The sequence below is a fragment of the Pezoporus flaviventris genome, unplaced genomic scaffold (genome assembly GCF_033815535.1).
Source record: "Pezoporus flaviventris isolate CSIRO_AGI_PZ_B2104156 unplaced genomic scaffold, CSIRO_AGI_Pfla_v1 ptg000013l, whole genome shotgun sequence".
Taxonomy (NCBI): Eukaryota; Metazoa; Chordata; class Aves; order Psittaciformes; family Psittacidae; genus Pezoporus; species Pezoporus flaviventris.
In genome coordinates this window covers 2,687,494-2,715,411 of record NW_026892561.1, presented here as the reverse complement: position 1 = coordinate 2,715,411, position 27,918 = coordinate 2,687,494, and the positions used below count along the sequence as shown (strand labels likewise).

The 27,918-nt window shown below is 44.3% G+C and overlaps 1 protein-coding gene across 3 annotated transcripts in view; it reads right to left on the bottom strand.

The window, feature by feature from the left end:
• Positions 1–27,918, bottom strand: part of LRP8 (LDL receptor related protein 8) — a 192,709-nt gene that overhangs the window by 126,162 nt on the left and 38,629 nt on the right. The window contains exon 1 of one of the 3 annotated variants that reach the window (XM_061451229.1): positions 25,977–26,025. The exons of the other annotated variants lie outside the window; for them this stretch is intronic. Within the exon in view, the coding sequence (XP_061307213.1) occupies positions 25,977–25,986 (10 nt within the window). The 5' untranslated portion in view covers positions 25,987–26,025. Of the gene's footprint in view, positions 1–25,976; positions 26,026–27,918 lie in introns of those variants that run through there. 3 annotated transcript variants of the gene reach the window in all.

Genomic DNA, 27,918 nt, shown 5'->3' with positions numbered 1-27,918 from the left:
AAGGCTAACACCTGAAAGAGAAAGGCAGATCTAATCTATATATATACACACATAATTATATTGTACGTGTGTTTCTTTTCCGAAGTCTGGGAAGCTTAAACAGGCAATCCCAAAGAAGGAAGCCCAGCATCCCAACCTGTGTGTTACTACCTGGCTTGCTCATCCGGTTTGTGGAAGCACAGCTGAAAGACTGACCACCATGGTGAAGCCTGTCATTCCTTACTGCAAAATGAGCTTGTGTCTGACTGGAGTAAAGACAACTGGTCACCACTGGGACATCTCTGCTCCTGTAAGACCTCACTTGGAGTACTGTGTACAGTTCTGGTGTCCTCAACATAAAAAGGACATGGAACTGTTGGAACAAGTCCAGAGGAGGCCACGAGGATGATCAGGGGACTGGAGCACCTCCTGTATGAAGACAGGCTGAGAAAGTTGGGGCTGTGCAGCCTGGAGAAGAGAAGGCTGCGTGGAGACCTCATAGCAGCCTTCCAGTATCTGAAGGGGGCCTATAGGGATGCTGGGGAGAGACTCTTCATTAGGGACTGTAGTGACAGGACAAGGGGTAACGGGTTAAAACTTAAATAGGGGAAGTTTAGATTGGATATAAGGAAGAAGTTCTTTACTGTGAGGGTGGTGAGGCACTGGAATGGGTTGCCCAGGGAAGTTGTGAATGTTCAATCCCTGGAGGTGTTCAAGGCCAGGTTGGGCAGAGCATTGGGTGACATGGTTTAGTGTGAGGTGTCCATGCCCATGGCAGGGGGGGTTGGGACTGGATGGTCTTAAGTTCCTTTCCAAGCCTAACTATTCTATGATTCTATGAATTGGTGCTCAGCAACAAGAACTTTAGTTTCAGTCATGGAAAGCAAATTAATTTCCTGCCCTTCTTGAAGCTCAGTTTTTAAAGGATTTGGTATAGAATATGTTCAAGAGATGAAAGAAGTGGGTTTTGAGACCAGAACATGACTCCTCTCTGCAGATTCTGTGGTGTCTTATACACTTATGCAAGACCCTTTTTCCAAACCCCCATCAAATCTCAAGAAACTGAAAAAAGATAGAAGCAGGAGACCTACTTCTTTATTGCCTTGAGACCTCCATCCCTCATTCAAATGCCATTAAAATCAGTTCACAAATAAAAGAAGCCAGACACCTATATGCCAAAAGTGAGCATATGCAAGTCTTGTTTTCACAGGAAAAAAAGAGATTAGGCAACCAAACACACCTTGTGACAGACTGGACTTATTTTTAACCAGATTCATAGTAGGCAGGCCACTCGCCCCAAGAAGAGAAGGTGTAACATATATTGAGTCAGTCAAAGGATGCCAGCCATGCTCAGGTCCAGGCACCAAGTTCTACCTCTCTCAAATACAGCACCGATTTAAGCTAAGAAGGTTTACAGAAAATAACTTGTTCTCACCTTCCTTCACAAAGTGCCTCTTTCCCACTTGGCTCTGCCCACTCCCTTCCTACCCCTAGGATATGAGCAGTCTGTTACCAACTCGCATTTCGGAGAAATCCTGCCTCGTATGAGGTACCAAAGAGTAAGAGTCAGAGGCTCAAGAACATTTTAGGATGACTGAGCAGGACAACGTTACAACACAAGTTCTGGCTCGCAGACATGCACACAGACAACGGAGCCACCTGCCAACACTTAAAGCAAATGAGTAGAACAAATTCCTTTGTGAATATACTGACCAACTTCCCCTCCTCCTCCACAAAGGGGACACTGCGCTCCATCCCAGCCCTCTTTGGGCAGCTCACGCCCATCCTCTGCCTAGGATTTTACTTGGGGCTGTAATTATTGTCTGTTACAGAAGTTGCTTACAGCTACACAAGACAAATGGCAGCTAAGAACCACTGAATTTGTCCAAAAGCATTACATGGTATATATTTCATCCTGTAACTTAACCAGGCAGCCACTATAAAAGCCTCAGCTTTCCCTCCTTGTCCAGAAGCAATTCAGGCCCTGGGGAGTGCTCATGAATAGTGGTTAATGTGGGTGATGCCATCTCTAACGCAACAAGGTCAAAATATGTAATTAGCATTTTCCTCTCCGGGTTTCTCTCTCTTGCTGTAGCTTTCACTCAGCTTTGATTAGGCTGGGGGCCCTTCTCACTTGCCACAGGGTAAATCCAGAGCAAGCTCCAGTGAAGACAACAGTGATAGCCCAGCAAAAGAGAAACCCCAGACCTCAGCATTCACTAGTGCCAGCTCAAATGTTACAACGAAGACTCAACTCAGCCATCCAAGAGGTTGGTCTTTCCATTCATACTGGATTATCTGGTCAAAATTTACAGGAAGGAAAAGGAACCCCATGCAACCTTGATCTGCGTTAAAGCAACAGCTAAGAGCAGAGCATGAGAACTAGGTGAAAGGGACCTTATGAGAGCTGTTAGCTGACCAGGAACATAGCAATAAACTTTCACTGGGATCACTGCACTTTTAGTGGTCTTAAAGACATTGAAAGGGTGAAGAGTTGCCCTGACAATGAAAGAGAAAGATGTATCCATGAGGCAGGGCTTTACCAGCTTGTGTGGAGCACACTTGCTGCTGGTTCTATGGGACAATGACTGTCTTCATATCCCTGGTTAAAACCATTGCCTTCTTTTCCACATACAGCCCTAGTAATAGGAAGTCATTTAGATATTTCATGTGCATCACCAGAGGACAGATTCCAAATGGAGAGCACTGGGGAGGCAATCAGCACCTTATGGCACAGTCTAGATTTATTCTTTGTATGAAGACCTGTGGTTATCTTTAGTAGGCTCACATCCTCCTCTCCCAGCACATGTTGCAGTGCTGCTCTTCCATCTCACCTGCCCACAGACCTGCCACATCCCTTTCTGTGGGGTCAGCCTGTGGGGTGCAGTTTGCTGTCACTTCCTTGCAGGAAGGAGGCAGTTGGGAGGAGGAAGAGGTCACTGCCCGTGGCACAAGAGCCTGTAATGCATCAACACAAAGCTTCCACATTGTCACCAGAAGCAAAGAGCACGTCTTTAATTCCATCTCCCACTAACTACCACAACCTGTGATGTCTCTTTGATTCATGTAAGTCTCCCCCCCCCCATTTCCCTTCCTGGCAGTTTTCTTCTCTTTACCTGAAATTCATAGCACGCTTGAAATCTGTCAAATGGTTTCCATTTGTATCCAGGAGTCTCAGTATTAATAATACATTTTTACCCTATTATTTCTACTTGCAGCGAGACTTCACAGCAAGCTGACAATTTTTACCTTATAAGCACTCTCATGACATGATTTCATGAAGTCTGGATGGCACCTAGAGCAGCAGAAGGAACTGCAATTCAGCCACACAAGTGGGTTTTGAGGAGGTATGCTCACATTCTTCGCTGTGGTACCTAGGGTTAGTTGTCATCAAGTCACTTAAACTAGTGTGAAAGGTGCACATTTCAAATCCCAGCTACTGGGGGAAAAGGCAAGCCCAGCTGTCCTCTGCTCTGAGAAGTGAGGAAAAGCAACCATCACCTCCTTTATTCCCCGTATAACAAGCAAGGCAATGAAATGGGATAATACTGCTTCAAGAGCCAAGCAAAAAAACCCACTCTCCCTTTCTTCTCGGCCCCACAAAAGGGAGTGCAACATAGCAAAAGCAAGAACCAGCAGACAGGCCTGCAGGACAGAGTAAGGGAGGTATAACACAACAGGAGACCCTCCAGGGTTTATGGCTTACGAAGTGACTGATTAGACATTACAACCAAGCAATGCAGGGACTCAGTACAGGGCACAGTGGGTGGCTTTCCATGACACAACACAAAACCTGGTGGTTTCTCCGAGGAACAGAGGTTTAATTATACTCACTCTAAAGCCAAGGGGTCATAAAAAGTGAACCTCACTCAGGAAGGTTGGTTTCGGATTAAACCCAATGTTCAAAAGATTACCATTCCTTTTCAAGTTTTTTTCCTTCCTGCTCTTTCACAAAGCCCCTTGATCTCCAGGACCTATGCCTCTGCCTTCCTGCAAATCACAGGGATCCAATTTAATCCCACGTCCCCATCTTTCCTAGTGCCCCACCCCAGCTCTCTAGACCTCTACAATGCATCTCAGTGGGGACATGCAAAAGCCTTAACCTCTTCTCTCCTCCTCACCTTCCACAGTGTTACCTTTGATAATGCTAAGCTTGGTTTATGTGATCCATAGTCACTCTGCCTGCTCCTGGCAACTTTTCCTTGGCTGCTCCTGCATTGGCAGAGTTGCTCACTTCCACTTGCAAGAACTGTCTTCTCCTCTACAGAGTTCACCCAACTCCTTCCCATACCACGCACTTCCAGCTGCTCAGACACACACCAGCCCCAGAGACATGTGATCCCTGACTCATAGCTCAAAACAGCATTAAGCTGCTTTCCCAACCCAAATCCAAATCATCTGACCATGCACACAGCAGAGTACAAACAAAATCCACCTCGAAAATCAAAGTTCTGTGACCAGGCATCATTTGCTGAGGGAAATTTCTCCCTTGCTGTTTCAGAACACAGCAGAATAGATAGAGACCCTAAGTGCTACAGAAATGCCCCTGCAGTCTGAGTCCATCCTACTGCTTCAGCTCTCCTGCCGTGGAAATACTTCTCTTAGCAAGATTTATTACTTCTATTATCCCATGTGAAAATTAAATATGGTGTAGAACAAATTAATAATAGTAGATAAAAATATACAAATTAACCTGTTACAAACATTAGAACTAAGCAAGACAAAGGTAATTGTTGCTGCCAGCCAGATTTGACACTTAAGCATGCATCATGCACAGCTAGAGTTGCTCTTTTAATATGAGTGCAGATGAGAAACCCTCATCGTGTGACAGATGCACTGAGCAGCTCCTGGAGCAGGCGCAACTGAAAAGTACGTTTTGGTGTGGTCCAGTCTCACAGTACAGCAACAACAGGGCACGCACAGAAACATGTGCTAAAGCAATGGGATTGCCTAAACAACAAATACAGATAACTGGGGGGATACCAGCAGAGCTAAAAAAGCTGTATTCAGGAATCATTATTTCATCACTAAACACAGGGGGCCTAATCTTGTTCTCAACTACAGTGATATAAAAAGTTACAGGGGAATCAGAGTAATCACACTGGAAGGAAAGAAATGTTAATAACAGAATCAGGTCTGTACTACCTGTAATCAATAGGCAACAGCATCCGCCGTGCAGCTGTATCTGATTTTGCTTCAAGATTTTTAGCAGTCCCTTCCCACTTGCAATGGGAGATACAGCAAATAATTGCTCCTGTTGGCAGTAGATGATACCTTCTAGCAGGCATTGCAGAACATCTGAAGAAGAGCTGCCTCTCTGCTTCTCAAGAAGGAAACAGATATTGCATTTTAAAGAAGCCAAACAACCCATCACCTTGTTTAGACATACTCTTCATGAACAATTACAAGTCCAAATTATGGGAAGGTCTTGTTCAATGTATTCTCCTACTTCAGGTTTTAAATGACAACCATTAGCAAAAGAGCACAGACTTTGACCAAACTGCTAAAGTTTCTTTGCAACTTGGACCCACTCACAAGATTTCAGGCTCTTGAGCTCCTCTCATCACCAGGCCAGAAGCATGAGCTGCTTGCTCATTCCCAACATGTGCTACCATAAGCTAGAGGTACGTTTCCCTTCACAGTGTAGGTTTTTTAAGTACATGTCACCACAAATTCCTAACTGTCTATTCCCCTCTTCCCACCCTCCCAAATCATCTGTCATATTTTCACCATTCTAGCACAGTACAATTCCTTTTAAGGAGCCAGAAAGCATGGAACACTGTCTCCAGGTTCAGATCACATCCAAGATATTTAATGTGCAGATAAAGAGTTAGATTAAAATAGTATTTGAGGTTGCAAAACCCAGCTCCTATTGTCAATTCTGACAATATCAAACTTTGAAGTGCTTGACTGTGCCTTCAATGTGCTTTTAATAGAAATCCTTGAAGATTATTCTCAGGTTTTGGAAAGAAAACAAAAAAAGAATCAGACAGAAAAATTACAATTCCACGATGGAAGCTAAACAGAGATTAGCACAAAGATTCATGCCCAGCAGAATTTTAATGGGGCTATTAAAAGCACATCCTCAACACAAAAGAAAAGCTATGACAGGTTTCAAGCCCTTAATGACTGTAGTTCTCCAGTGAAGACCAAAACACAAACACCTAAGAGATTATTTTCCTTAAGTCTATCTGGTAAACACCTAATCTTCTGCTTTATCAACAAAAGCTGTCTAAAGCAGACGCAGAGAATATGTGGGTCTAGACAGACAAACTAGGACAACTGAAAGGATTTTAAAAAGCAAAGTTTTTAACAGTGTCCATCACAACTATTGCTGCTACTAGAGCAATAATCCAATGAAGTTCCTGTGGCAGTGATACACAGTCCCCAAGCCAAGCCCTACAAAACAGAAGGAGAATAGAATGACAGAATGGTTTGGGTTGGAAGAGACCTTAAAGACCATCTAGATTCAACCTCCTGCCACAGGCAGGGACACCTTCCACTAGAGCAGCTTGCTCCAAGCCCTGTCCAACCTGGCCTTGAACACTGCCAGGGATGGGGCAGCCACAGCTTCTCTGGGCAACCTGTGCCAGTGCCTCAGTACCCTCATTGTGAAAAATACAGGAGAAAAGAAAGAATAAATTGAGAAGTAAACAGTTTCTATAGCTTTTGTGAATTACAGCTGCAAAAGGCTGTGAATAAGCATATCCAGCTACCTTCATTATATTCTCATCCTCACCATTCCCTTCCAGTGAAAGGATGCAGGAGAGCTGTATGCAAACCACATATAAAACCTCAAACTTATACATGTATTTCATGAGTTTCTGTTAACATCCAGTGGGATAACAAAGTAGACAATACCTGTATGCACAGCACAGACTGCCTAGGAAAAGTCACTGTCCTTGGGAAGACTGATGTGTACCAATATAGCAAATGCTTTTACTCCTTTATTCTCAGGCTGAAAACTATGACTCCTAAATGCTATCTCTCCTCTTACCTTAACCTATTAAATCAGTATGTTCTTTGCAGTACGGGATGATTTTCATTTACACAGCCTACCGCACACCAAATACTGTTATCAAGATCTCATATAAACTCATGCAGCAAAAGGTATGGTCTGGCTTTACATTACTCCATTTTCTGCAGTGCTGTTTCATTAAAAAGAAAACAAACCAACCCCAAAACCCAGTCACTGTGGGGATCCAGTTCTAACACTGCCCCAGAGTAACCACAGCAGCCCAAGGGAGGGTGCTTGGGCCAAGGTGTGGGCTTAGCACACTGGGGACAGGAGCTTGGAGAGGTGATTCTTTTTCCTCCACCTGTGAAAATATAACATTTAATTTGCCCATAAATTGATTAGCCTCCAGTGTGTCTCACACACAGTGAATAGCCGTTACCTCAAGTCCTAAACAACGTCCAAAGTTAGGGGAAATAACCCCCCTCAACCCCATCTAAACCAATCAAGTCTAAAAACTATTAGAGCCCTGTCTTTCCACCCTCCCCCTTTCAATTTAGTCAGTGTCAAAAGAGTAACGAGTAATCAGGAAAATTCCTGTTAGGCTTATCTCTCAGTCCAGTGGGATCTCTAAATCCCTTATCTGCACTCACAGTGAAAAATAAGATAACACCCACACTTGTTTCACTCAGATTATAGCACACTCTGATACACACTCACTGAGTGACTGGAATTCACACCTTGCAGGAACCCAGGAATCTCCTTGTACCCTCCCTGTGCTGAATTTTGTGTGTAAGTATCCAAAGAAGCAACAGCATCTCACAGTTTCCAGAGACCTTCAGTGACCGTGTAACAGCCTGTGCATATCGCTCTCCATCCAAAAACAAATATGTTATGCACTAATATATCCAGCACTGGCTACTGCTGGAGGCAGGATGTCAGCCACAAAGGGCTAGTAGATTGAGCCCGCATGACAATCCTCTATTTCTGTGTATTTAACCATATAATTAAGACCTTCAGCTGCTACCCATACTAATCAGATGGACAGCATTTATTTCAGCAGTTAGCAGCCCCTTGACTGACAGCATGGCAGCACCAGATGACTACAGCAACTATGCAAACCCTTAGCTGTTTGGAGATGTCAGCGCTGGCTCACGAGAGCACACCCTGGTAGGGCTGGAGGGGGATTAACATGAATCTCCACTGGAATGCATAAATATCCTTAAAATCACCAAAGACTGAATTGTTCCAACCATCAGAGACACTGTCTGCAACCATCTTGCAAAGAAACAGTGACAGAGGTGGATTCCAATGAACATCCATAGGGAACTTGGCAGAGGATGCTCAGAGAGGCTGTAACTCAGGTCTTTAGGAAACTAAAGCTTCACTGTTTCCAGTGACAGGGCTATGTCCAGCTCTGATCGTTTCTGTAGATGGTGCTATTTGCAGTACATCCTAAAGCAGATGAATCAATGCAGAGGAAAATCTGCACCGAGGAAAGAACATGCCTTAAGCTACAACAATTTACCTACAACCCTGCCAAAAATGGCTTCCAACTGCACAGGTCCATGTCTGCAACCAAATGCAGCAAACCTTCAGTCTTGCCTACAGGCGCATGTTATGAAGCTCACACCCACCACACAACCTCAGCACCAAGCGCAAGATTGTCCAGCAGAACTTCAGCAGCTCTTCAGACTTCTATTGGCCACTAATGTTTATTATTAACCCTTGCAGTTGCCCAGAAAAGACAGAAGAACACTTTCACATAAGAAACAGTTCTCACAAACCACACAACAGCAGCATTCTCTGGGCTGCAAAACAATAAAAGCATCAAAGGCCCAGGAAAACTTCAACACTTGCATGCATAGAAGCATACACAGTAATAGCCAGCCAGAATCAGAATCCAGTTTGGCTTGGAAGGGACCTTAAAGCTCATCCAGTTCCAACCCCCTGCCATGGGCAGGGACCCCTTCCACTAGAGCAGCTTGCTCCAAGCCCCTGTGTCCAACCTGGCCTTGAACACTGCCAGGGATGGGGCAGCCACAGCTTCTCTGGGCACCCTGTGCCAGAGCCTCAACACCCTCACAGGGAAGAACTTCTTCCATTTACATACACACACACACACACATATATATATATACACACAGAGAGATATCTAATCTAAATCTCTCCTCTGACAGGTTAAAGCTGTTCCCCTAGCCCTGTCCCTACAGGCCCTTGTCCAAAGCCCCTCTCCAGGTTTCCTGCAGCCCCTTTAGGCACTGGAGCTGCTCTCAGGTCTCCCCTTCAGGAGCCTTCTCTTCTCCAGGCTGACCCAGCCCAGCTCTCTCAGCCTGGCTCCAGAGCAGAGCTGCTCCAGCCCTCGCAGCATCTTCGTGGCCTCCTCTGGACTCACTGAAGCAGCTTCACATCCTTCTTGTGTTGTGGCCCCAGAGCTGGACACAAGACTGTGGGGAGGGGTCTCGCAAGAGCAGAGTAGAGGGAGTGAATCCCCTCCCTTGACCTGCTGGTCACACTGCTTTTGATGTGTGACCACACACATTCATTCACACACACATCATTCCGTGCTGTTAACCTCATTTAAAGGGAAATAGTTATTGTATCTCAAACCTCAACTGATAAAGTGGCCACCACAAACCCCCTTGGCCTGGGCCAGAGCTGGTCTGGCTGCTCAGGAGGTAACTGCCTCCACACCCAAGTACAACCTCTGGTCATTAGATTTAGCACAGTTGCCTGGCTCTCGTTAATCCCCGCCACTCAGCTGCCTTCGGGAAATTAAGGGCTGTAATCATCACAGTGCTTTTTAACTGAAAAGACAGCATTAGATTTCATCAGCCATTTCACTGTCACACTGCATTGTCTGCAAAGGATAATGAGCCCAAAGGCTCTGCCACTCCAGCCGCTTCAGTTTGATAGCGAACATATTACTCCATGGCATGCAGTGACAGCAGCCAGTCCTGGAGCAGGGACAGAGCCTGCAGACACTTGTCAAAACAAGGCACACCTGTGTCTCCACTCTGTTTTTCCTTGTAGATTTGTATTGAAGATTGGGGTTCAGTTTTCCCAGTTGTCATAGCAGAAACTTGCAGCCCTTATGGAATCAGACACAGCACCATTCTGTAAGGGTTTCCCTGCCTAAAGAAAGAAGTATCCCTTAATGAAAAAGGAGTCTTTGTTGTGTTTCACAGAACTTCTTCCTATCTGTAAGGGAAGTGATTTCAGGTTGCCATTTACCTGACCACATCTTACAGTTTGTGCTTCTTTTTGTTTCACCCTGGATATCACGAAAGTGTGTTCCTTATATTCTACTTGCATTTTCACATCCCTAAGACACGCGAACAGCTGGGCTGGAAGCACTGCACTGAAGTGTTAAGTGCATTTCTCCAGCACCTCTCTTCACCTTTCCGGCTCTCCAGTGACAAAAACCTTTTCCAGCTGAGTTCAGCCAACCTGCATTTCTGAGCAAAGGCAGCAAGACCCCACACTGCGTCACAGCGAGTTTAGGTACAAACAGCTCCAAAGCAGAATTAAAATGAAACAAACAAAGCCAACCACAAAATCCTGGATGCTTATGTAAAGCTATGAAGCGCTGATCCGAAAAGTTGGTGCTGACTAAAGCAAAAGTAGAGTGAAAACATTTTTCATTTGTGAAATATTAGCAGTACTGACTGACAGGAATACCAGACTGAGCTAAGCACAATCACAAGGCACTAATAAACACCAGAGCTCAGTGACACTGGGGTAAATTCAGTCTGGATTTACAGTGGCTAGGAAAGTTCTGTCCTCCCAAATCTATCCAACAGACAGCAGGAAGAATTTAGCTTCAGAGACCACAAGGGAAAGAAGTCCCATTCATACAGACCCTGTACCACTCCTGTTGTTGTGCCTGGATCTGTTTTAGCTGGACAGCATCATTGGTATACTGCAGTCACCCGCCTTCTGCACCACAACATAATACTATGATTTAGTCCTCCATTATGTCATCTTGAGCTCCCTGCCTAGACATGGCTTCTAAGAAGCAAGTTGCTTATAAACTGCACAGCAACTATTAGGCCTTACATTATGCAATTAAAAAATCTGGAAAGGAAAAAAAGAGAAGAAATCCATAACATTAGTGGATGGCTAAGTGCCCCATTTCCAAATGGATGAATGTCAATTTGCTGCTTACCTGAACAGCATAGGGATTACAGATTTCACCCATGTTGACAGATGGTATTTCACAGTTTTGATCCATGACACATTTAAAGGAATGCATTCGTGAAGCAAGGCACATGAAAAAGACTAAAGAACCAGAAAGAGGAAAAAATGGACTGTATAAAGCATGCAATATCCCAGCATGCAAGGCTTCACTCTGCTGTTACTCCAGGACTGATCCCATTAACTTCCATGAGGACAGGCTTGATTTACTTAATTGTAAGTGATCAAAATGAAGCCTGTGGATCAAGTCCAACAGAGCACTTCATCCTAAGCGCAGCAGGGTCCATGGGCTCCATCAGAGCCATACCCTTGCTTATGGCCAGGCACATGCTGAGGAGATTTGCTCGAGTGAGCCATGGTGAGCTCAGAGAGGCTCAGTGCCACAGCACAGCTCCCAGATCAACCAGACTAATCCCGCTTTCACTTTACCCACTTCCTCACCAGGAAGTATTATAGGGCAAATAGAGTAACTTTATCATGTGGGAGCATTTAGCCAGCACTGAGTCCAAACTATTCAGCTCACTGGTTAAACAAATACAAACCCCATGAGGAACTGCATGAATATGGCACTGTATCTTACTGCTTATCAGCCTGAGAGTCGTTCCTATCCAGAGATGAGTGTTCAAGGGCATCCTTAACAACAAGGTAAAATACATGAATTAAAAATGAGCTACTAAACATCATATCCTTACATGACAAGGGAATTTCCAAGGTTCCCATTTGAAATCTAAACAAAACACACCCCTATTTGCAGTTCATTTCACTGCCTCTCCTTCCTCTGTATTCTCAATGACTGTATGAAAGCTGCTGGCTAGAAACTCTATGCTCTCATGCCCACATTTCACTTACTGCCTTTCACAACAGTTTAAAACGTTGCCAATGTTATTAGTTTTATATAAGCCACAGTGATCAATCACAAAGTAAAGGGTATGAAGCAAGAATACAATAAACATTATTGCTTGACAGCTGCTTGGTGGCCCACATAAGACCAGCTGATGGCATTACTCTAGGATCTAATAGAGAAGTGCGTGCCTTCAGATTCACGTTAACTGGCACCCTGAAGAGCAGCACAAAGAGGCCAAGGACCAAATTGGCCACGAATATTGGGCAAACCACTTCTCCCTAAGCCAAGCAGGAGGCAGAGGCAGCCAGCAGCAGAGAAAGTTCTTTGTTATTCCAGTTAGAGGCAGGTACACAGACAGTGCCCTGACAAGCCTCTGCAGAGGGTGACAGATCATTTCATAGACTAGGAAGCTTTAAACCAAATAAATAACAATAATATAAAAGAGCAGACTGCCTCTGATGTGACCAGAGACATCCTTTGAGGATGCTAAGGGAGTAGAGAATTGACTTTAAAGCTTGCCTTTTTGCACCACGCACAGTAAGAACGAGGGCTTGAATCAAACATGAGCATGCATAAAGATTCCTTTCCCTGGAAGCCAGCTTCAGACTCCAAGCTGTTGGCAACAAGATGTGCAAAACTCTAAAATATTTATCAAACAGTGCTGAGCCAAAGGCCCAGGCACATGCTCGCCACTATTCTGACACGGGTCTCCTGGGGCAGGCCAGGGTGCATCTGAAGAGATAAGCTCCTCACAGACTGGGCTCTTTTTGTTAATCCAAAACTAGAGACTTTGTCTTCACTAACAGCATTCAATGCAAACGCAGCTGTTAGGGAACCAGCATCAGCGACTTCTCCTCCCCTGTTTATTTGGGGTTAGGAGGGCAGTTTTACTTGGTTTTGTCTCAGAAAATCCTAGCCACTAGCAGCACAGCGATATGTGGTGTGCACAAACACCTGGGCATCACACGGGATTTCTCCAAGTCACGTCTTCTCATGCAAAAACCTGTCACTCTCCCACATACACATGCAATAGGCTTGTTATTAACACATCACACCTCCTTAAGCTCTCAGGATCCAGGTTCTGTCACAGATTCCCAGCTCCTGACACTCCTCACAGGTCAGCATTTAAATGCTCACAGCAGGAGCCTGCTTGCACCTGCTGCTTCTTCCTCCTTTCCCCCACTCACCATCCTAGAGGCAGTGCTGGATTCAGCACTGCAACACAGGAGCAAAAAGCACCCTTTCCTTGGAGCTAATGCTGTGCCACTGCTGGGGATAAATGAGAAAAGCTGTTAATTTGTGAATGTGAACCCTATATACCATTAAGTTGAACTATGAATTCAGAGATGTGACTCACTGTATTTTATACTTAGGGGCAGCTTGGGTTAGATATAAGGAGGAAGTTCTTTACTGGGAGGGTGGTGAGGCACTGGACAGGTTGCCCAAAGAAGTGATAAATGCCCCCTCCCTGGCAGTGTTCAAGGCCAGGCTGGACAGAGCCTTGGGTGACATGGTCTAGTGTGAGGCATCCCTGCCCATGGCAGGGGATTGGAACTGGATGATCTTAAGGTCCTTTCCAACCCAAACCATTCTGTGATTCTATGACCCCCTGCAACGGCTACAGAACACAAGCAGAGGCAGTGTGTAGGTACCTGCTCCCCTCCAGACCTTCTTCCTTTGTTCAGCTTGTTACTGACACCACACACCCAAAAAAAGGGTGGACACACATAAGGTGTTGAATGAGAGCAAGTTTATCACAAGGCTTGTACTGACTCACAGGACATTCAGATGATGCTATGATGTTTTCAGTCTGGTACTGAAGGATAGGATATCTTAGAGAGAGCCTAGGGCTCAGTGAAGGTGAGATGCATCAACCAGCTGCTTCTCAGAGTAAAAAATGGTCTGGGGGAAAGACCTCAGCAATCCTTTCAAGCTGTACTAGCAACACTATCTCAGCCACCACCTCACTGTATATCAGTCTTGCTGAGAACAAGACCCCACTGTGTAGGTACAAAGCTGTAATGCAGGCCACTAAAAGAGCACACAATATGGATGTAACTTGTGACCAACCTAAAAGTGATTTTCAGAACCTAAGAAGCCAGGCTAGGCGTGTCAATTCCATTAAAAAAAATATGCTGGCCAAGAACCATCCTCTGAAGAACTACTCTGCATGCAAAGGTGTATGAGGATCCAATTGATATAGGAGATAAAGTACACCTTGCAAAGAGACCAGTGCTGTGGGTAATGATGATTGCAATGAGAGATCAGCAGGGGATGTGGAGGAATAAAGGGGTTAGGGTGAGTTGCCAGGCTGCAGTTCAAGGAAGAAGCTTTGAACTAAGACAGAAGGAGGAAAAAAAATTAAGACTCCTTTAGACTACATCAGCATGGTTTATTTATCAAGCTAGAACCTATTATGACTGCACTGATTGCTTTGAAGTTCCTTGGCCTATGTCAATTGTTTATTTATGATTCCATAAGTGAGTTATGACAGAAGTGCCAGCCTGGGAATCAGAGCGATTCCTAAGGGACAGCCAACATGAGTATGTTTTATGTGTTAACTGCGCAGTACTTCAGTGTGTGCTGTCAGGATGCACAGGTTTCCATTCCAAACTGGGCTCCTCTTCCCTAAGGGCTGAAAGATGTTGAGTGCTTCACGACAATGACACTAATAACTTGATGGAGAGAGGAAGAGACTGCCTCTGTAAAACCAGCATCTGTCAGACCGTGCAAAATCAGGAATGCCCAATTCACCATAGTAATAGGAACATATGGAGGCTGATGCTGCTGGTCAAGGGTGGGAACTGAGCTCCACCAGTGTCATGACACCAAGCAGCGGCAGTCACAAGTATAATAGTATGTATTAAAAAAGAAAAATTATCTGGATTTCCCATATTCCAGCCACAGGGAAAACAAACAAAATACCCTCAACCCACGAGACGCAAACCCCATCACATTCAACCCACAGCAAAACTCACCTAAGCTGAGCCCACAAGAGATTGTGATCTGGGCAGCTCCTATAACACATCCGAAGGCTTCTTATACTCCATCTTCTGTCTGAATATATTTCAAGTATGCTGATCTCAGATTTTATTTCCCAACTTCTGTTCTTTTTCTCCTCAGCAATATATTTATCAAATATAACGCAATCATTAATGATCTAATGCTCTTTCCCACTTCTGGGGTAGTTTTTCACAGCACTATATATATCCACTCCTTCCCTCCTCACATTAGTTAACACTGGCATTTTCAATTCCGCCTGACCTTCCTCTTCCTTCCCCCAGCTTTCATACCGCAATCTGCCTCCACTGCTTCCATGTCTTCCATTCTGTACATGGAAAATTCAGCCATGGGAAACAAATACTCCGCTGTGCAAAGTTATCATTATCTTCTTCTTTCTCTCTTCATCATACTCTGGAGATGCTGAATATTACCAATAGTTCCAATTTCATATATTTTTAGATTTAATTTTGTTCTCACTCTTCCCTGCAATACAGACTGCACTTCTCAGGGAAGTATCTTTTCCGTTTTAAGCATGCAACTATTTCCATGGAGTTTGAGAAGCCTACTTATTTCTATTGGAGGTTGTTATCAACAAGGTATGAAGGATTTGCAAACTCTAATGACTGTGCCCCAAAGCACTCCTGGGATGCAGTCAATGAGTTTCTCAGTGAGGAGCCGGGGCTCAGGGAAGGAGGTACCTGATCAGTGTCTCACACACCAGAAGGAGCACAGGTCTGTAATCTGACAAAAATGTTTAAAACAAAAAAAAACACAAGCACAACGTAAATCACATGATCATTTTCTCTCAAACATTTTGTGTGCACTTAAAATACCTGAATTCTAACTGAACCCACATCATTCACTGATTTTGACGGGTTTCAGTGAGATGTTTTCTGCTCCACGAGTCCCGTTTCCAAGGCACAACACGATCAGGGTCTTCAAAGTCACTGGGTATCACACTAGATAGGGAAGCTGAACATGTTAAATGCAGCTCTTTTAATTGTGTCTCATTCGGTCTTCAAAGTCCACATCAGCTGCCAACTGCAATTTCTTCTGGGGTTTGAAGTACTTATATCCTAACTTCAAAACTATCTCTGCCACAATCCCCTATTGTCAAATGTTGCTCGCCAGCAATAGATGTCGGTAACATGGCCCTCCCTTCTCTTCTCCTTCAGGTGACATAGCTTGACACCATGCTTGGTTTGAACTATGCCCACTAAAGTCTTCTATGGTAGATTTTAAAGTATTTCAAATCTCACAGTTAATTTTTTCCATATACCTTTCGTTACCATACAACATTTCAGTACATTGACACTTCCCTAATTCATCCTGCATTAAAAAATAACTCCATCTTCAGTCTATCTTTCTGTACAGGAGAAAGCTGCCAGAATTTAAGAGCCTTTTCTCCTCTCAGACTATTTAAGACTATAGTTGATGAGCACTGGCATGTCCAAACACAGCATAATGCTTAGAGCTTGAGACATTCTAACATGCTAGAGTATAACCTTGAGTCCCACATCCCTGGTCATCCTAGACCTCATGTTTTCTGTGCTAATGGCTGGGTCTCCAGTATTCATCACCTCCTTTCTTAATTTATCTTCTGTGCTAGAAACATGTCTGAGAAATCTACCTTTTCCTTAACCACCTGGATGGCACGTGAAAACAGTCTGAGAAAGTTGGGGCTCTTCAGCCTGGAGAAGAGAAGGCTGCGTGGAGACCTCATAGCAGCCTTCCAGTATCTGAAGGGGGCCTATAAGGATACTGGGGAAGGACTCTTCACCAGGGACTTTAATGATAGGACAAGGGGTGATGGGTTTAAACTTAAACAGTGGCAGTTCACTTTGGGTTAAGGAAGAAGTTCTTTACTGTGACGGTGGTGAGGCACTGGAATGGGTTGCCCAAGGAAATTGTGAATACTCCATCCCTGGCAATGTTCAAGGCCGGGATGGACATGGGTTTAGTGTGAGGTGTCCCTGCCCATGGCAGTGGCGTTGGAACTGGATGATCTTAAGGTCCTTTCCAAACCAAACCATTCTGTGATTCTATGATACACCACTGTTTATTTTCATAAGTAATTAAGGGAAGTCCTACCCAACCATCTCTCCCTTTTCCAGACTCAGCAGTGGCTCCGTGTCCCATCTGAACTCCAAGAAAGCAATTGGATCCTCCGTTTGTGATAGAGCATTCCAAAACGGCTCTGCTCTCTGGGGCAGTCTTGCAGAGTAGAAATGGTGATGAACCAGAATTCAATTATGTAATGAGGAATTGCTTTAATTAGCCAGTTAATTGCCTCAACTGCAAGAAGTAGAATTATCATTTTTACAAGGCACAATATATTTTTCCTAAGGCCTCACAGGACTCAGCTCCGCATCTCACTTCCCCCTCTAAACCCTCACTAAACCCTAAAAGGATCCGAGTGTGCTGGCATGCTACAGGAGGATCACACATTTAGTTACTGGTTCAGAGTAAGATGTGGGCCGAGGTGCAGAGAGCTGCACTAGGGTAACTTTCCTCTGGTGGAAAGAAGTCAAAATTAGAGACAGGATTTGTAAATTAATTGAGCTGCCTTAAAACTGACATCTTAGTTTTGTCCAAATTGGCCCAGCTCAGAAGGACAGGGACTTCTCGACACAAGTGAGATCTAAGATCCATGCAAATTACCAATGTATCTGCTCAAATATCAAAGAAGGGGTAGAGAGTACCTTGACAGATCTCCCAAAGACACAGTTCAGGGCCAGTAAGGCAAAGATGTAGTTCTAGATAACTCAAAGATGAGCAGGGGAAGCAATCAAGGCCACTGCACTGACCCCAGTCTGGGATTAGGATACAGCCAGTCAAGACCCAAGATCGATGGCAGAATTTAGCCAAAGCAAGCCAGTTTCAGTTTACTGCAAGTTTGGATTTGGGAACCCATTTAATGGGGATGTATAATTGTACTCTGAAACACAAAAGTAAAAAAAGATAGTATGACTTGTGAATCAAGCAGTGTATTAGCATAAGGGAATTCCCTGATCTGGAACAGGAGGTACTGTGAGTTCAATTAGTCACCAGACTTCACACACAAACGACAACCAAGCAGGAATAAAGGGGAAGACTGGAATGAACCATCAATATCTCTGTCCCAGGACCCTGCACTCTGGTTATCCCCTGGAGAGCTACAAGGTCTCATGAAAAATACATCTCATTGCACTGAGCCACTGGGATTTCCCCAAATCTCCCACCTTCTTTATCCTCCTATCCTGTTCCATAAAGCTTCTGTGACAAGGTTCCCTGTCTGATGCACCATAACACATGCCAGTGCCTGGATGTCTTAGCCATGGTGAATCTTCACAGAACAAACCTCTGTCCTTGAGGCACACTCTGCCTTAAACAGCATCTTCCCCTTCACTCAAGAGAACTGCAGACAAGCCTTCAAGCAGGGCTCTCCAGCAGCAGCCACCAGTAATACTCTGTCAATGCTCTTGCTGTGCTTGTGACCTTCCGTCTAGGAAGTGACCTTGGGTCTCATGCAATTCACTCGCTTACCCTCCTCTCTAGTCTTGCAGCAGGTCATCACCAGGAGGCAAATAAATATCCTAAATTAACCGTGTAAAAGGCAGGCTGGTGACTTCTATGACGTTTTAAACATCTGTTTAATAGCAAGGAACAGAAACCTGGCTGAATGCAAAGCAGCAAGACACGTTTCCCGGGCAGAGTGCAAGATATGACAGCACTTTTAGAAAGCCAGAGAGAACATGTTACCTTGGTGAAAGGGGAGGTAAAGAGAATCAGTGGTGTGGTACCTTCACTGGAGCTCACACAGGATTTGAACAGGAATTGCAAACATTATTTAAAATAAACTCTTGGAGGAAACCTTACGCGTAATCAACAGGGAACATCTGTGTGTTTTGATTAGGGCTGACATCTTAAACTAAAGCCAAACGTTCTGGAATAACACTAAAATCAGCAGCAGTGCAGCAAGTAAGTCCCTGCTTTTGATGCAGATGTGCCAGCAATGATTTTGGCCCAGTGTTCTGCACCTAAAGCAAGAATACGTATCACCAGAATTACGCCTTTCAGGACTGGAGCAGAGGCAGCCACTCGTGCTGGAGCCTGCAATGAACACAATACACTTTTATGAGTGTTTAGGCAAATGGCTCCCCAAACAGGGCAAGAATCCCAGGTGGGATCGCAGATCAGATTTAATTCAACTGCAGCAGAAGTTTGCACAGAAAACAGGGACACAGGCAGAGAAGTTCCAGAGCCACTTTTGTACACTTTCCACTGACAAAACTAACATCATAGCTCAACTAAAAAAGCAAAATCTACCAGCTTTAGAAACACAGTCGAGTGCAGAAAGCCTGGAGAACTGGCTTCTCAACAACGCATTGGATTTTAAAAGAACCAGCCAGCTAAGGGAAGCACATGTTGGAATGGATGGCACACCAAGCCAGATAATTATAAAACCAGCACAGACACAGGAAACAGACCCTAGCTACAGAAGGGACCAGAACCTGCCCTATTCCCTCTCTTACGCTGCTGTCTGAGGGTCCTTAATATCTGGCTGGCACCAAAGAAGAAGAACCTTCCTCCTGGGACACTGTCAGCGAATGCCCAAAATGTAATGCATAGCACTAAACCAAGTAAAACAGGCTTAATTACAAATTACTGTTAAAATACATGGCGGATCTTAGGCATTTTTCCTTTTTGCCTGATGACCTTCCTTTGTTAGACAACTAGAATGCAGAATTCCTGTGACAGAATTACACTCATTGCAGGCTTCCTTCAATTGAGAATACACTGTCAGGACCAATTCTGCACCATCTCAGTCCTTAAACTCTGATGAAACACAAGCTGTTCAAAGTTGTTATCGTCACTGAAGATGATGATAACTCCATGCTGCTGATATGAAGAAATTAATACATAAAACACAGAGTTTCTGAATTAAACATGATCTTAAACAAGATATTTGAGGACGGACTGTGGCAGGCTTTAAAAACAGTAGTGACATTGCCACAGAAGAGTTAGAGACTGGAATAAATGTCATGTGTGAGGTGGTTGCACAGAACTTTTAAAATAAGCAAAATCAAATTACCCATGAGAAATCTAGCCTGAAACTCTGCCCTGAATGTGGTCAGAAAGTTGGCTTTGTCTAACTCGCTCAAATCAGGAGTTACGCATTCAGTGCGAGGCTAAAAGATAGGAAGGTTTAGAGGATACAAATGACAGAGCATGCAGGGTAATATACAGAAAGCACTGTGCCAACAGGCAAAAGGTGCAGTGCTGTATGGACTAAAAAACTCGAGCACAGGACCTCTGCAAGAGAAGGGTGTTTCTAAGAACCGCTGCAATAACCTGGCAGACCAAAGATTCCCAGACAATCGGCATTCTCTGTGTGACCGGCAAGGGATTAACAAAACCACTGCCCTTTAGCAGAAGTAATAAAGAATGGAAAAATTATCTTAAGACTCTCAAACCTGGACAGATTTCTTCAGTAATAAGCGCGTGCACGTACCAAACCAAGCCATAACCTAAAGCAAAACAGCACTGGCACTTTTGTGAGAGAAAACCTACTAGATGATATGAACCTAAGTTGATTAATAGCTCTGTGGTATGGCCAGCACATGAAGCAGGCTAGTCCTCACCACACTACTTAATAAAGTAGAGGCCCATCAGTTATGGGACAAGCCACAGTGTTTGAATATGCATGGTCAAAGGCCTCCATCCTCCCTTGGCATCACCTTATATCCCTTTTTGGATCGAGCACACAATCTCTTCCCGTGTATACGCTCTTCATTATGTTTGTTCATATGCACCCACGACACACTGGGGCAGCTCCCCCTGAGGGACCCCAGGGGCTCCATCATTCATCCCACCCTGGGTGCTAGGGCATGAATAGGCAGCAGCAGAGGAGCTGAGTGGTGAGGAAGAAGAATTACTGTGTGTCCAGTTTCCAACGACAATTTCTAAGGGAGCAAAGATGCTGGATGCACAGACGGTGCTTTACACTTCACAGCAAAGCCCTCATCTGGGAAAGGAGAGCTGACAGACAGCATTGTATGTACTGCAAGGGACCACACTCATGGAAACAAGGAAAGAGAAGCAAGCGACCCCTCCAGAGCCAGCAGAGCCGTCTGTTCATTTCCCTGTTTGTTTGCTCTTTCAGACTTAAACGCTTGAGCAGATTTACACAAGTAAGTGCACTCAAGAAGTGGGCAAACTGAATATGAACACTAGGCCAACTGGCTGCAGCATCCAAGGAACAGAAAGTAGTATTAATCCTCTGAATTGGATACCAAAGCACCGCCTGTGCCCCATGGAGCTTCCCAGTGGGGTCCCCTCCCCATCCTTCTGCAGAGCTGCCCAGCAGGGAGGCTGCAGGGCAGAGCAGCCAGGCGGGCTGCCTGGCTAAAACACACACAAGATCTGGGCACTGTCCATCCCCCTGACCCCAGCTGCCCTTCCGTATGCAAGGGAAGGACAATAGTTAGCAGGAGCCTAAGGCAATACAGTAAGTGGAGAAGGAAAAGAAGACACTCAGAAGTTATTTGCACTTGGAAGTTTACCAAAGGAGCTCTCCCAAAATGCATATTCCAGAATAATTACTGCAATGGATTTCTTTAAAACACAACCTGCCCCTTAGCTGACCAAACCCTGGCCTACCTGGAAAACTTGCCTCTTCTAGAGCCAGCAGTCAACAGCTATCCCTCCAGGCACACTGTTTCTTAGGGTTACTTAAGGTACCCTGATGCTATAGCAGATCTGATGCCATTTGAAGTGCCAACAGCACAATTTTAGACTTCTAAACCATCAACTAGTTTGCAATGGGAACACTGCCTTCACGGGGCTTTGTGCATGTGCACACAAAAGAAGCCTAAGTGTCCAGAAATGAAAATGAGATTTCAAAAATGCTGAAATGATGCAGCTTGCATGTCCTCCCCTGTCTGTCAAACCCAGTTTCTTAGGAATATATTTATACAATGCCTAGACAACTGCTCATCAAACCAGCGCATGTTTTCCCAATTTTTGACAGTTAGGAGAGCATATATTTGTTCAAGTTTATTTTTATAGTGCTCAACACTATATACTGAAGACTGTAGTATGGAAACCAACAGCATTTTCTTCCACCCAGCTGTAACTTTTACCCTGCCTCAAGCCTGCATAGGAGGATGGAGAAAGAGATACCTATTCACATCTTCACATCCTTCTGCTTGCTTCATGCCGTTTTCATGCCAACGGAGAGAACAGAACTTCTCCTGTCCAAACAGAGACTACTAGTGAAAGACAAGCTGTTCTCTGAAAATGAACCATCTCCAGCTTTCTCTCAGACCAATGAAGTTACATGACAGATCCCCATCACTGACAATGACAGAAGCAGTTGCTTGAATTATTAATTCATGTAAAACTCAATTGAACTTGAAGATAAAGCACCTATACCTGTTAATCACTTCTAACCACCAGCATCTCCCAGATCTGTCAGTGGCAGCAGAGAGTTTGCCCATTTTGTTGTTCCTGGCAAGGATGCAGTAACCTCACCTGTGACTGCACACGACTGCTTTCAAGTGCTGATTTCAGGGGACAGCAGGGTCCACCCCTATCTTGTCCTCCTCATTTTCAGCTCTCTGTGCCAGCAATCAGACTTCCCCAAAGTGTAACAGATACGACTGTATCCTCTACCTTTGCTTACTACAATCTGCAAATTCTCATAACTCTCCCTGCTTTCATTGCTCCAGGCATAATCTTGAAATATTTGTGCTGCCATAAATAGCCCACACTGCATTATCTGGATGATATATTTAAAACCAAAACAGTTATGTAGCAGTGCCAGCACACAAAAAGAGTTGTGCGATCACAGTTCTACTCTCTTATGTGTCCAACACATTCACCAGAGGGCAGAAGAGTTTTGTGGGGCAGATCAATACACATCATATCACCAAAGAATGCAATTCCAGAGCAGCAGAACATATAACTGCAAGCAGTACTCACAAGCACACAGATATTCTCACATATGGCTTTGCTCCGTTAGCAGTAACCTAGGCCAGTGTTTTAGAAACATCCTGCTAGTCTTATAAAACAACCCAGCAAAAGGAAAACACAATTTTTATCTCAACAAAACCCAAAAAGAATTTTAGACTTGGACTTTTTTTTCATCTGCAGGCTTTCTTCCTGTTAAGCGTTCCAATGCCTGCCACAAACAGAGGAAAAGGACATTAGCATCCTTCCCACAAACCATGGGAATCCTTTAAATTGAGTTGAAAAGCATTAGGCATTCAGAACAGAGGAACTACTGCTGAGTTTCCCTACAGCAGACTTGTAATGTTCTGCAGCCTTTTTGTCCAGCTGCCACGAGAGGTTCTCCTTCTCTGCCCTCACAGTTCAGTGCCAGACAGCTCTCTGTAGGCCACAGCTTGAGCCATGCTACACCAGGCAATCCAAAATCATCAGGTGTTTCACACTGTCACCACTTCTGCCTTCACCTATCTGGGTTTTGCTTCCAGCAAATCTCAAGGCTGGGCTGTGATCCGACAGCAAATAATAACTTGGCTTCGGAAACAGAACTACAAACAGCTTCCTTCTGGCTTTTAATAGCTATTCCAAGTTTTAGTTTCAAGTTTTGGCTTAGAGCTGTACCAAACACAGTACCACAAACGCAATTTTCCTATTCTCAGGGTACTTCCTAAGAAGGTGGAACATCAAGATACATAACTTAAGCTACAGAGCCTATAATGCTCTGCCCATCCCTTCCTCTCCACCATGAAACACTCTCTGCGCTTTCCCCAGCTTCTGTCTTGCTGTCTCCATCCCCTCAGATCTCCTCTTGGTTGCCAAGACAGTCTCCTGACACAGCCAACATCCATTCGCTCCATCTGCCACCAATGCGATGGACTCCACGAACTAAAGCCAAAACGTCCTCTTAAGTTCTCACTGAGCTGCACTTTGTGTCCTCTCATGCTGCTCTTCAAAACCATCATTATCCCATCCGAGTCAACTAGGCTCAGCCAGAACGGTCAAACCACAGGTTGTATTTTAGGGATGGATGCCCAGAAAGCTGCTATCTCCTGAAGCAAGCGCTGGTGAATGAGGACATGGAATTCCCTTGTATTTGTCATGGCTCCGATTACATGACAGATGTATTTTTCCCTCCTTGAAAGGCAACAGAGTAAGACAGCCAAGGGAAAGAACACCTAATAGAGACCAGCAATCTGTAAATACAATCTGCAACACAAACTGTAAAACTGCCCATCCTAAAGCAATACTGTAGTTGAGTAATACCAGCTTATCCCAACATGGCCTGAAGATGTGGGATTGCTTTTACAGCCTGAGAGTTCGTAATGTGGAGACCCACCTTTCTGAGCAGCTGCAAGCACGCAGCTGCTTCCGCTCCTTACAGGAGCAAGGCTTTCATGCCCTTCAGCCAGGTACATTTAAACCAGCAGGGTTTGAAACTCCATGGCTTATTTTTCCTCAACAAACACAAGCTCTTAACTACAGTCTCATCAATACACATCACATCACTCAACTGAATTCAACAAGGAGCACAGGATATACAATGTCAGCAGGAAGATCCAGCCAGAGAAGACATGATTAAAAAATAAGGGGAAGAAAAGAAAGTAATTAAAAATAATGGGGCACTTTCAATAATTCTTTTGAAGCCAAATTCAGTAGTTACTGGCATGTTTTGAAGCACTCACTTATAAAGGCAATGAGATCCCAAAGTAAAGGACACTGCTTCCAAGACCTATACAGCCCTTAAATTCCTACAGCAAAATGAAATGAGTAGGTATACTGTCTGCCAAAGGGGGGGAAGCCTGAAACTGAAAAGTCATTCTTCTGAATATGCACAAGTATGTGAGAAGCAGTAGAAAATCCAGTAAGATTCCAGGCTCTTACTAAAAGCTATTAATTTCTCTAGCCATTTCCTCGTATTAAAAGCTTTTCAGAACAGGACAATGTTCTGCAGTGACCACAAAGAGAATGCATTGTATTGTATATGTTCCTGGAACTTAAGCAAAAGGTCTTCTGCCTAATGCACAGCCAGGAAACAATATAGCTGCTGAAAGTTACCCTTTTGGTTAACAGTAATAAGCAGCCCACGGAAAAGACAGACCATAGGACACACAGTGCACTGGGGTCCAAGAGAGTACTCTCCTCCCTGGGTCTCAGGCATTAGAGATTCCATACAAGTTATTTTTGCAGCTGCGCTAGCTGTTTGCCAGGTACAGGCTGGGAGACGCCTTCACCCTCTCATGATCCAGGCTGGGCTTTCCTGAAAGCATCAGTAACGTACTTCACAGAAAAGAAAACCTAAAACCTCTTTGGGGATCTCAGGGTTCACTGGGGATCCCTGCAGTGCCCCACTCACATGGCATCCCACTTGGAAGCTATAAAGTCAGTCGGCTGTGTAAATAAGCGACATCATTGTATGGCTGTGCTGTAGGATTGGGGTACTTTTACACACAAACAAACCAAAAAACCCAATGCAACAACAAAAAGCCAACTTTAAACACATGGCGCCTACAGGCAGCACTAAGGACTCCTGGTAAAAGGACCTGTCTAGCCTGAGAAAGCTGCTGAAAAAAGTCCCTCACCCTACACCTTGCTTTTACTGTTGCTTTAAAGACAAACAAGCACAACAAACTAAGACTAAGATGAACAGGCTGGCATGTCTTTTAAACATCATGGCCCATCAGAAAAGGCTCATGATTCTTCACATCCCACTCTCTTACAACAATGACATTCCCCCACAGGCTTCCTCTCCGTTTCAGGAATTACCAAAATTGTGGGTTTGCCTTTTTAAGGCTCTGATGTTCTATGGATCAGTTGTAAAAGCCTCAGCTTCACCTTCAAATAAGAAGTCAATCACAGTTTGAGCCCAGAAAGGCATAAAGCAATGGGAGGCTATATAATTTAGAGCCATCTGTTCCCACACCCTCTTCCTTTTGCTCATAACCAGGGAGAAGCCACCCCCAACCCCTCAACCTTATTTCCCCTTGGTTTTTCCAACCCTTTCCAGCTTACCTGGCTTCATCGCTTCCCAGGCTCCACCATGAACTTTCTATGCCTGTGGGCCTTTGTCCTCTTTTTCCACCCTCTCCCACTGATCTATTTTATTAAACACACCTGCCTGCCCCTTCATCCAACTGTTATTGCCATGTGTGTTCACACAAATACCCAGGCACACATGCTGCTAGTTAGTGCTAACTATATTAAGCCACTACTCGTAGATGCACTGATGAGCAGGGAAGAAAATAACATCGTCTAGCTGGGATAAGACTTGCTAACCAAGGACTTTAAAAGCAATGCATCAACACTGCATTCACAAGGTACCCCTGGGAATCTGGGTCACCCTGTCACCGTGTGCTCAAAGTAGAGCCTCTAACAAGATGAGAAAAGCAAAATGGTTTTCAGCTCCTCGCCGCCGCCACCACCAGAGCTGAAGGCAGCTTGAAATGAAGCAAGAGGCATAAATTATAAAGGCAACTGCACAGCTATGCATCCACAGAAGTTTTTCTTTCCTAGATGTTTTCTAATGAGAGTAAGTTCTCTCTGCATGATGCGTTGACAGCTTTTGCCCTCAGGTAAAGAAAGCAGCATGACACAGAACCCAGTAAGACACTTGTTCAGAGATTTTGCAGGCCCCCCAGTCTTCTCTTTGCTGCAAAGTGTATAATACAAAAAGATTTCTCACCAACATGTATTTGCTTTTCCTTCCCATTGTTTTAAAACACACACCCCCTCCATGGCCTTAACACTGGGCAATGTTTTCTTTACTGTCAACAACTGTTCAGAATTCCACATTAATCATGTTGACAGCATTAGTGTACCCGCTCCCTCTTAATATCTTAAGCACTAGAACAAGATTAAGTAATATAATACAAACAACAGCATGCATCCAAATTCCCAGTTCGGCTGAAGAAGCTGATGGAGCTGCCATGGTCTTAAAAACTGGGAAAATCTGCAAAATGCACGTAATGATAAAACATTCATTTGTTTGCCTTTCTTTTCACAGTTCTTTTTAAAGAGAATTCAGTGATTAATGTGCTGATGCCATTTTCTTTATAACCATTCTTCGGAACATCACAGTAATGAAGATCACAATAGAGATGCACAGCCGGTAGGAAACACAACCTAAATGAACACAGAACTAGGAAAAGCACACGTTCAAAATCACTCTGAAAACAAACTGATTAGATAATTAGTATATGTGCACATGTGTATGCATCTATATATGGATAGTCTTCTCCCTTATAAAGGGAAAACAAGAGCTTGATATCAGTATCTGAAGTACGTGATACACATTTTAACAGTGAAACACACAAAGTTAAGCTTAAATGGGAATTTAATCCACACCATAAATACAATAAAAAATCAGAAGGTGAGATGCTTGGGATATTTTTTCCTTGCAAAACAACATGGTTACTAGATGACATTCACTGTAAAGTTTGGACGGGTTTGGTTTCCCATGAGCTAGATTGAGCGTGCACACAAAGCTGGGCTCCCTATCCATGACGGATTTCAAAGCTCTGCTTTGAAGAATGTGAAATTTCCAGTAGTTCCACAGCACTGATCTGCACTGCCGTGGGGTGAGGCCTGAAAGACATCAAGTGATTACTCGCTCTGCCCCCAGTGCACAGAATGGCTTTCATTTGGAACCCAAGTCCTCTCCAATAGCTTTCACCGCAGCAGGCCATGGCAGAAGCATGGCAATAGATAACTACATACCCAGATGGGAATCATCTGCCTGTAAATGATGAATCACAACTCCACAGGGGTGGAGAAGTGAAGTTTAAAATGAGTATCTATAAAATGCCTCAACATGCTTGGCTCAATTACATTAACTGCATGGAGTGCTACAAGGTAACACCCTAGCTCTGTTTTGCCCATATTCACATTACTTACCTGTCATTTAGTATTTAATCCTCATTAATACTGTCTAACAAAAGAGGTTTTGAAAACTTTC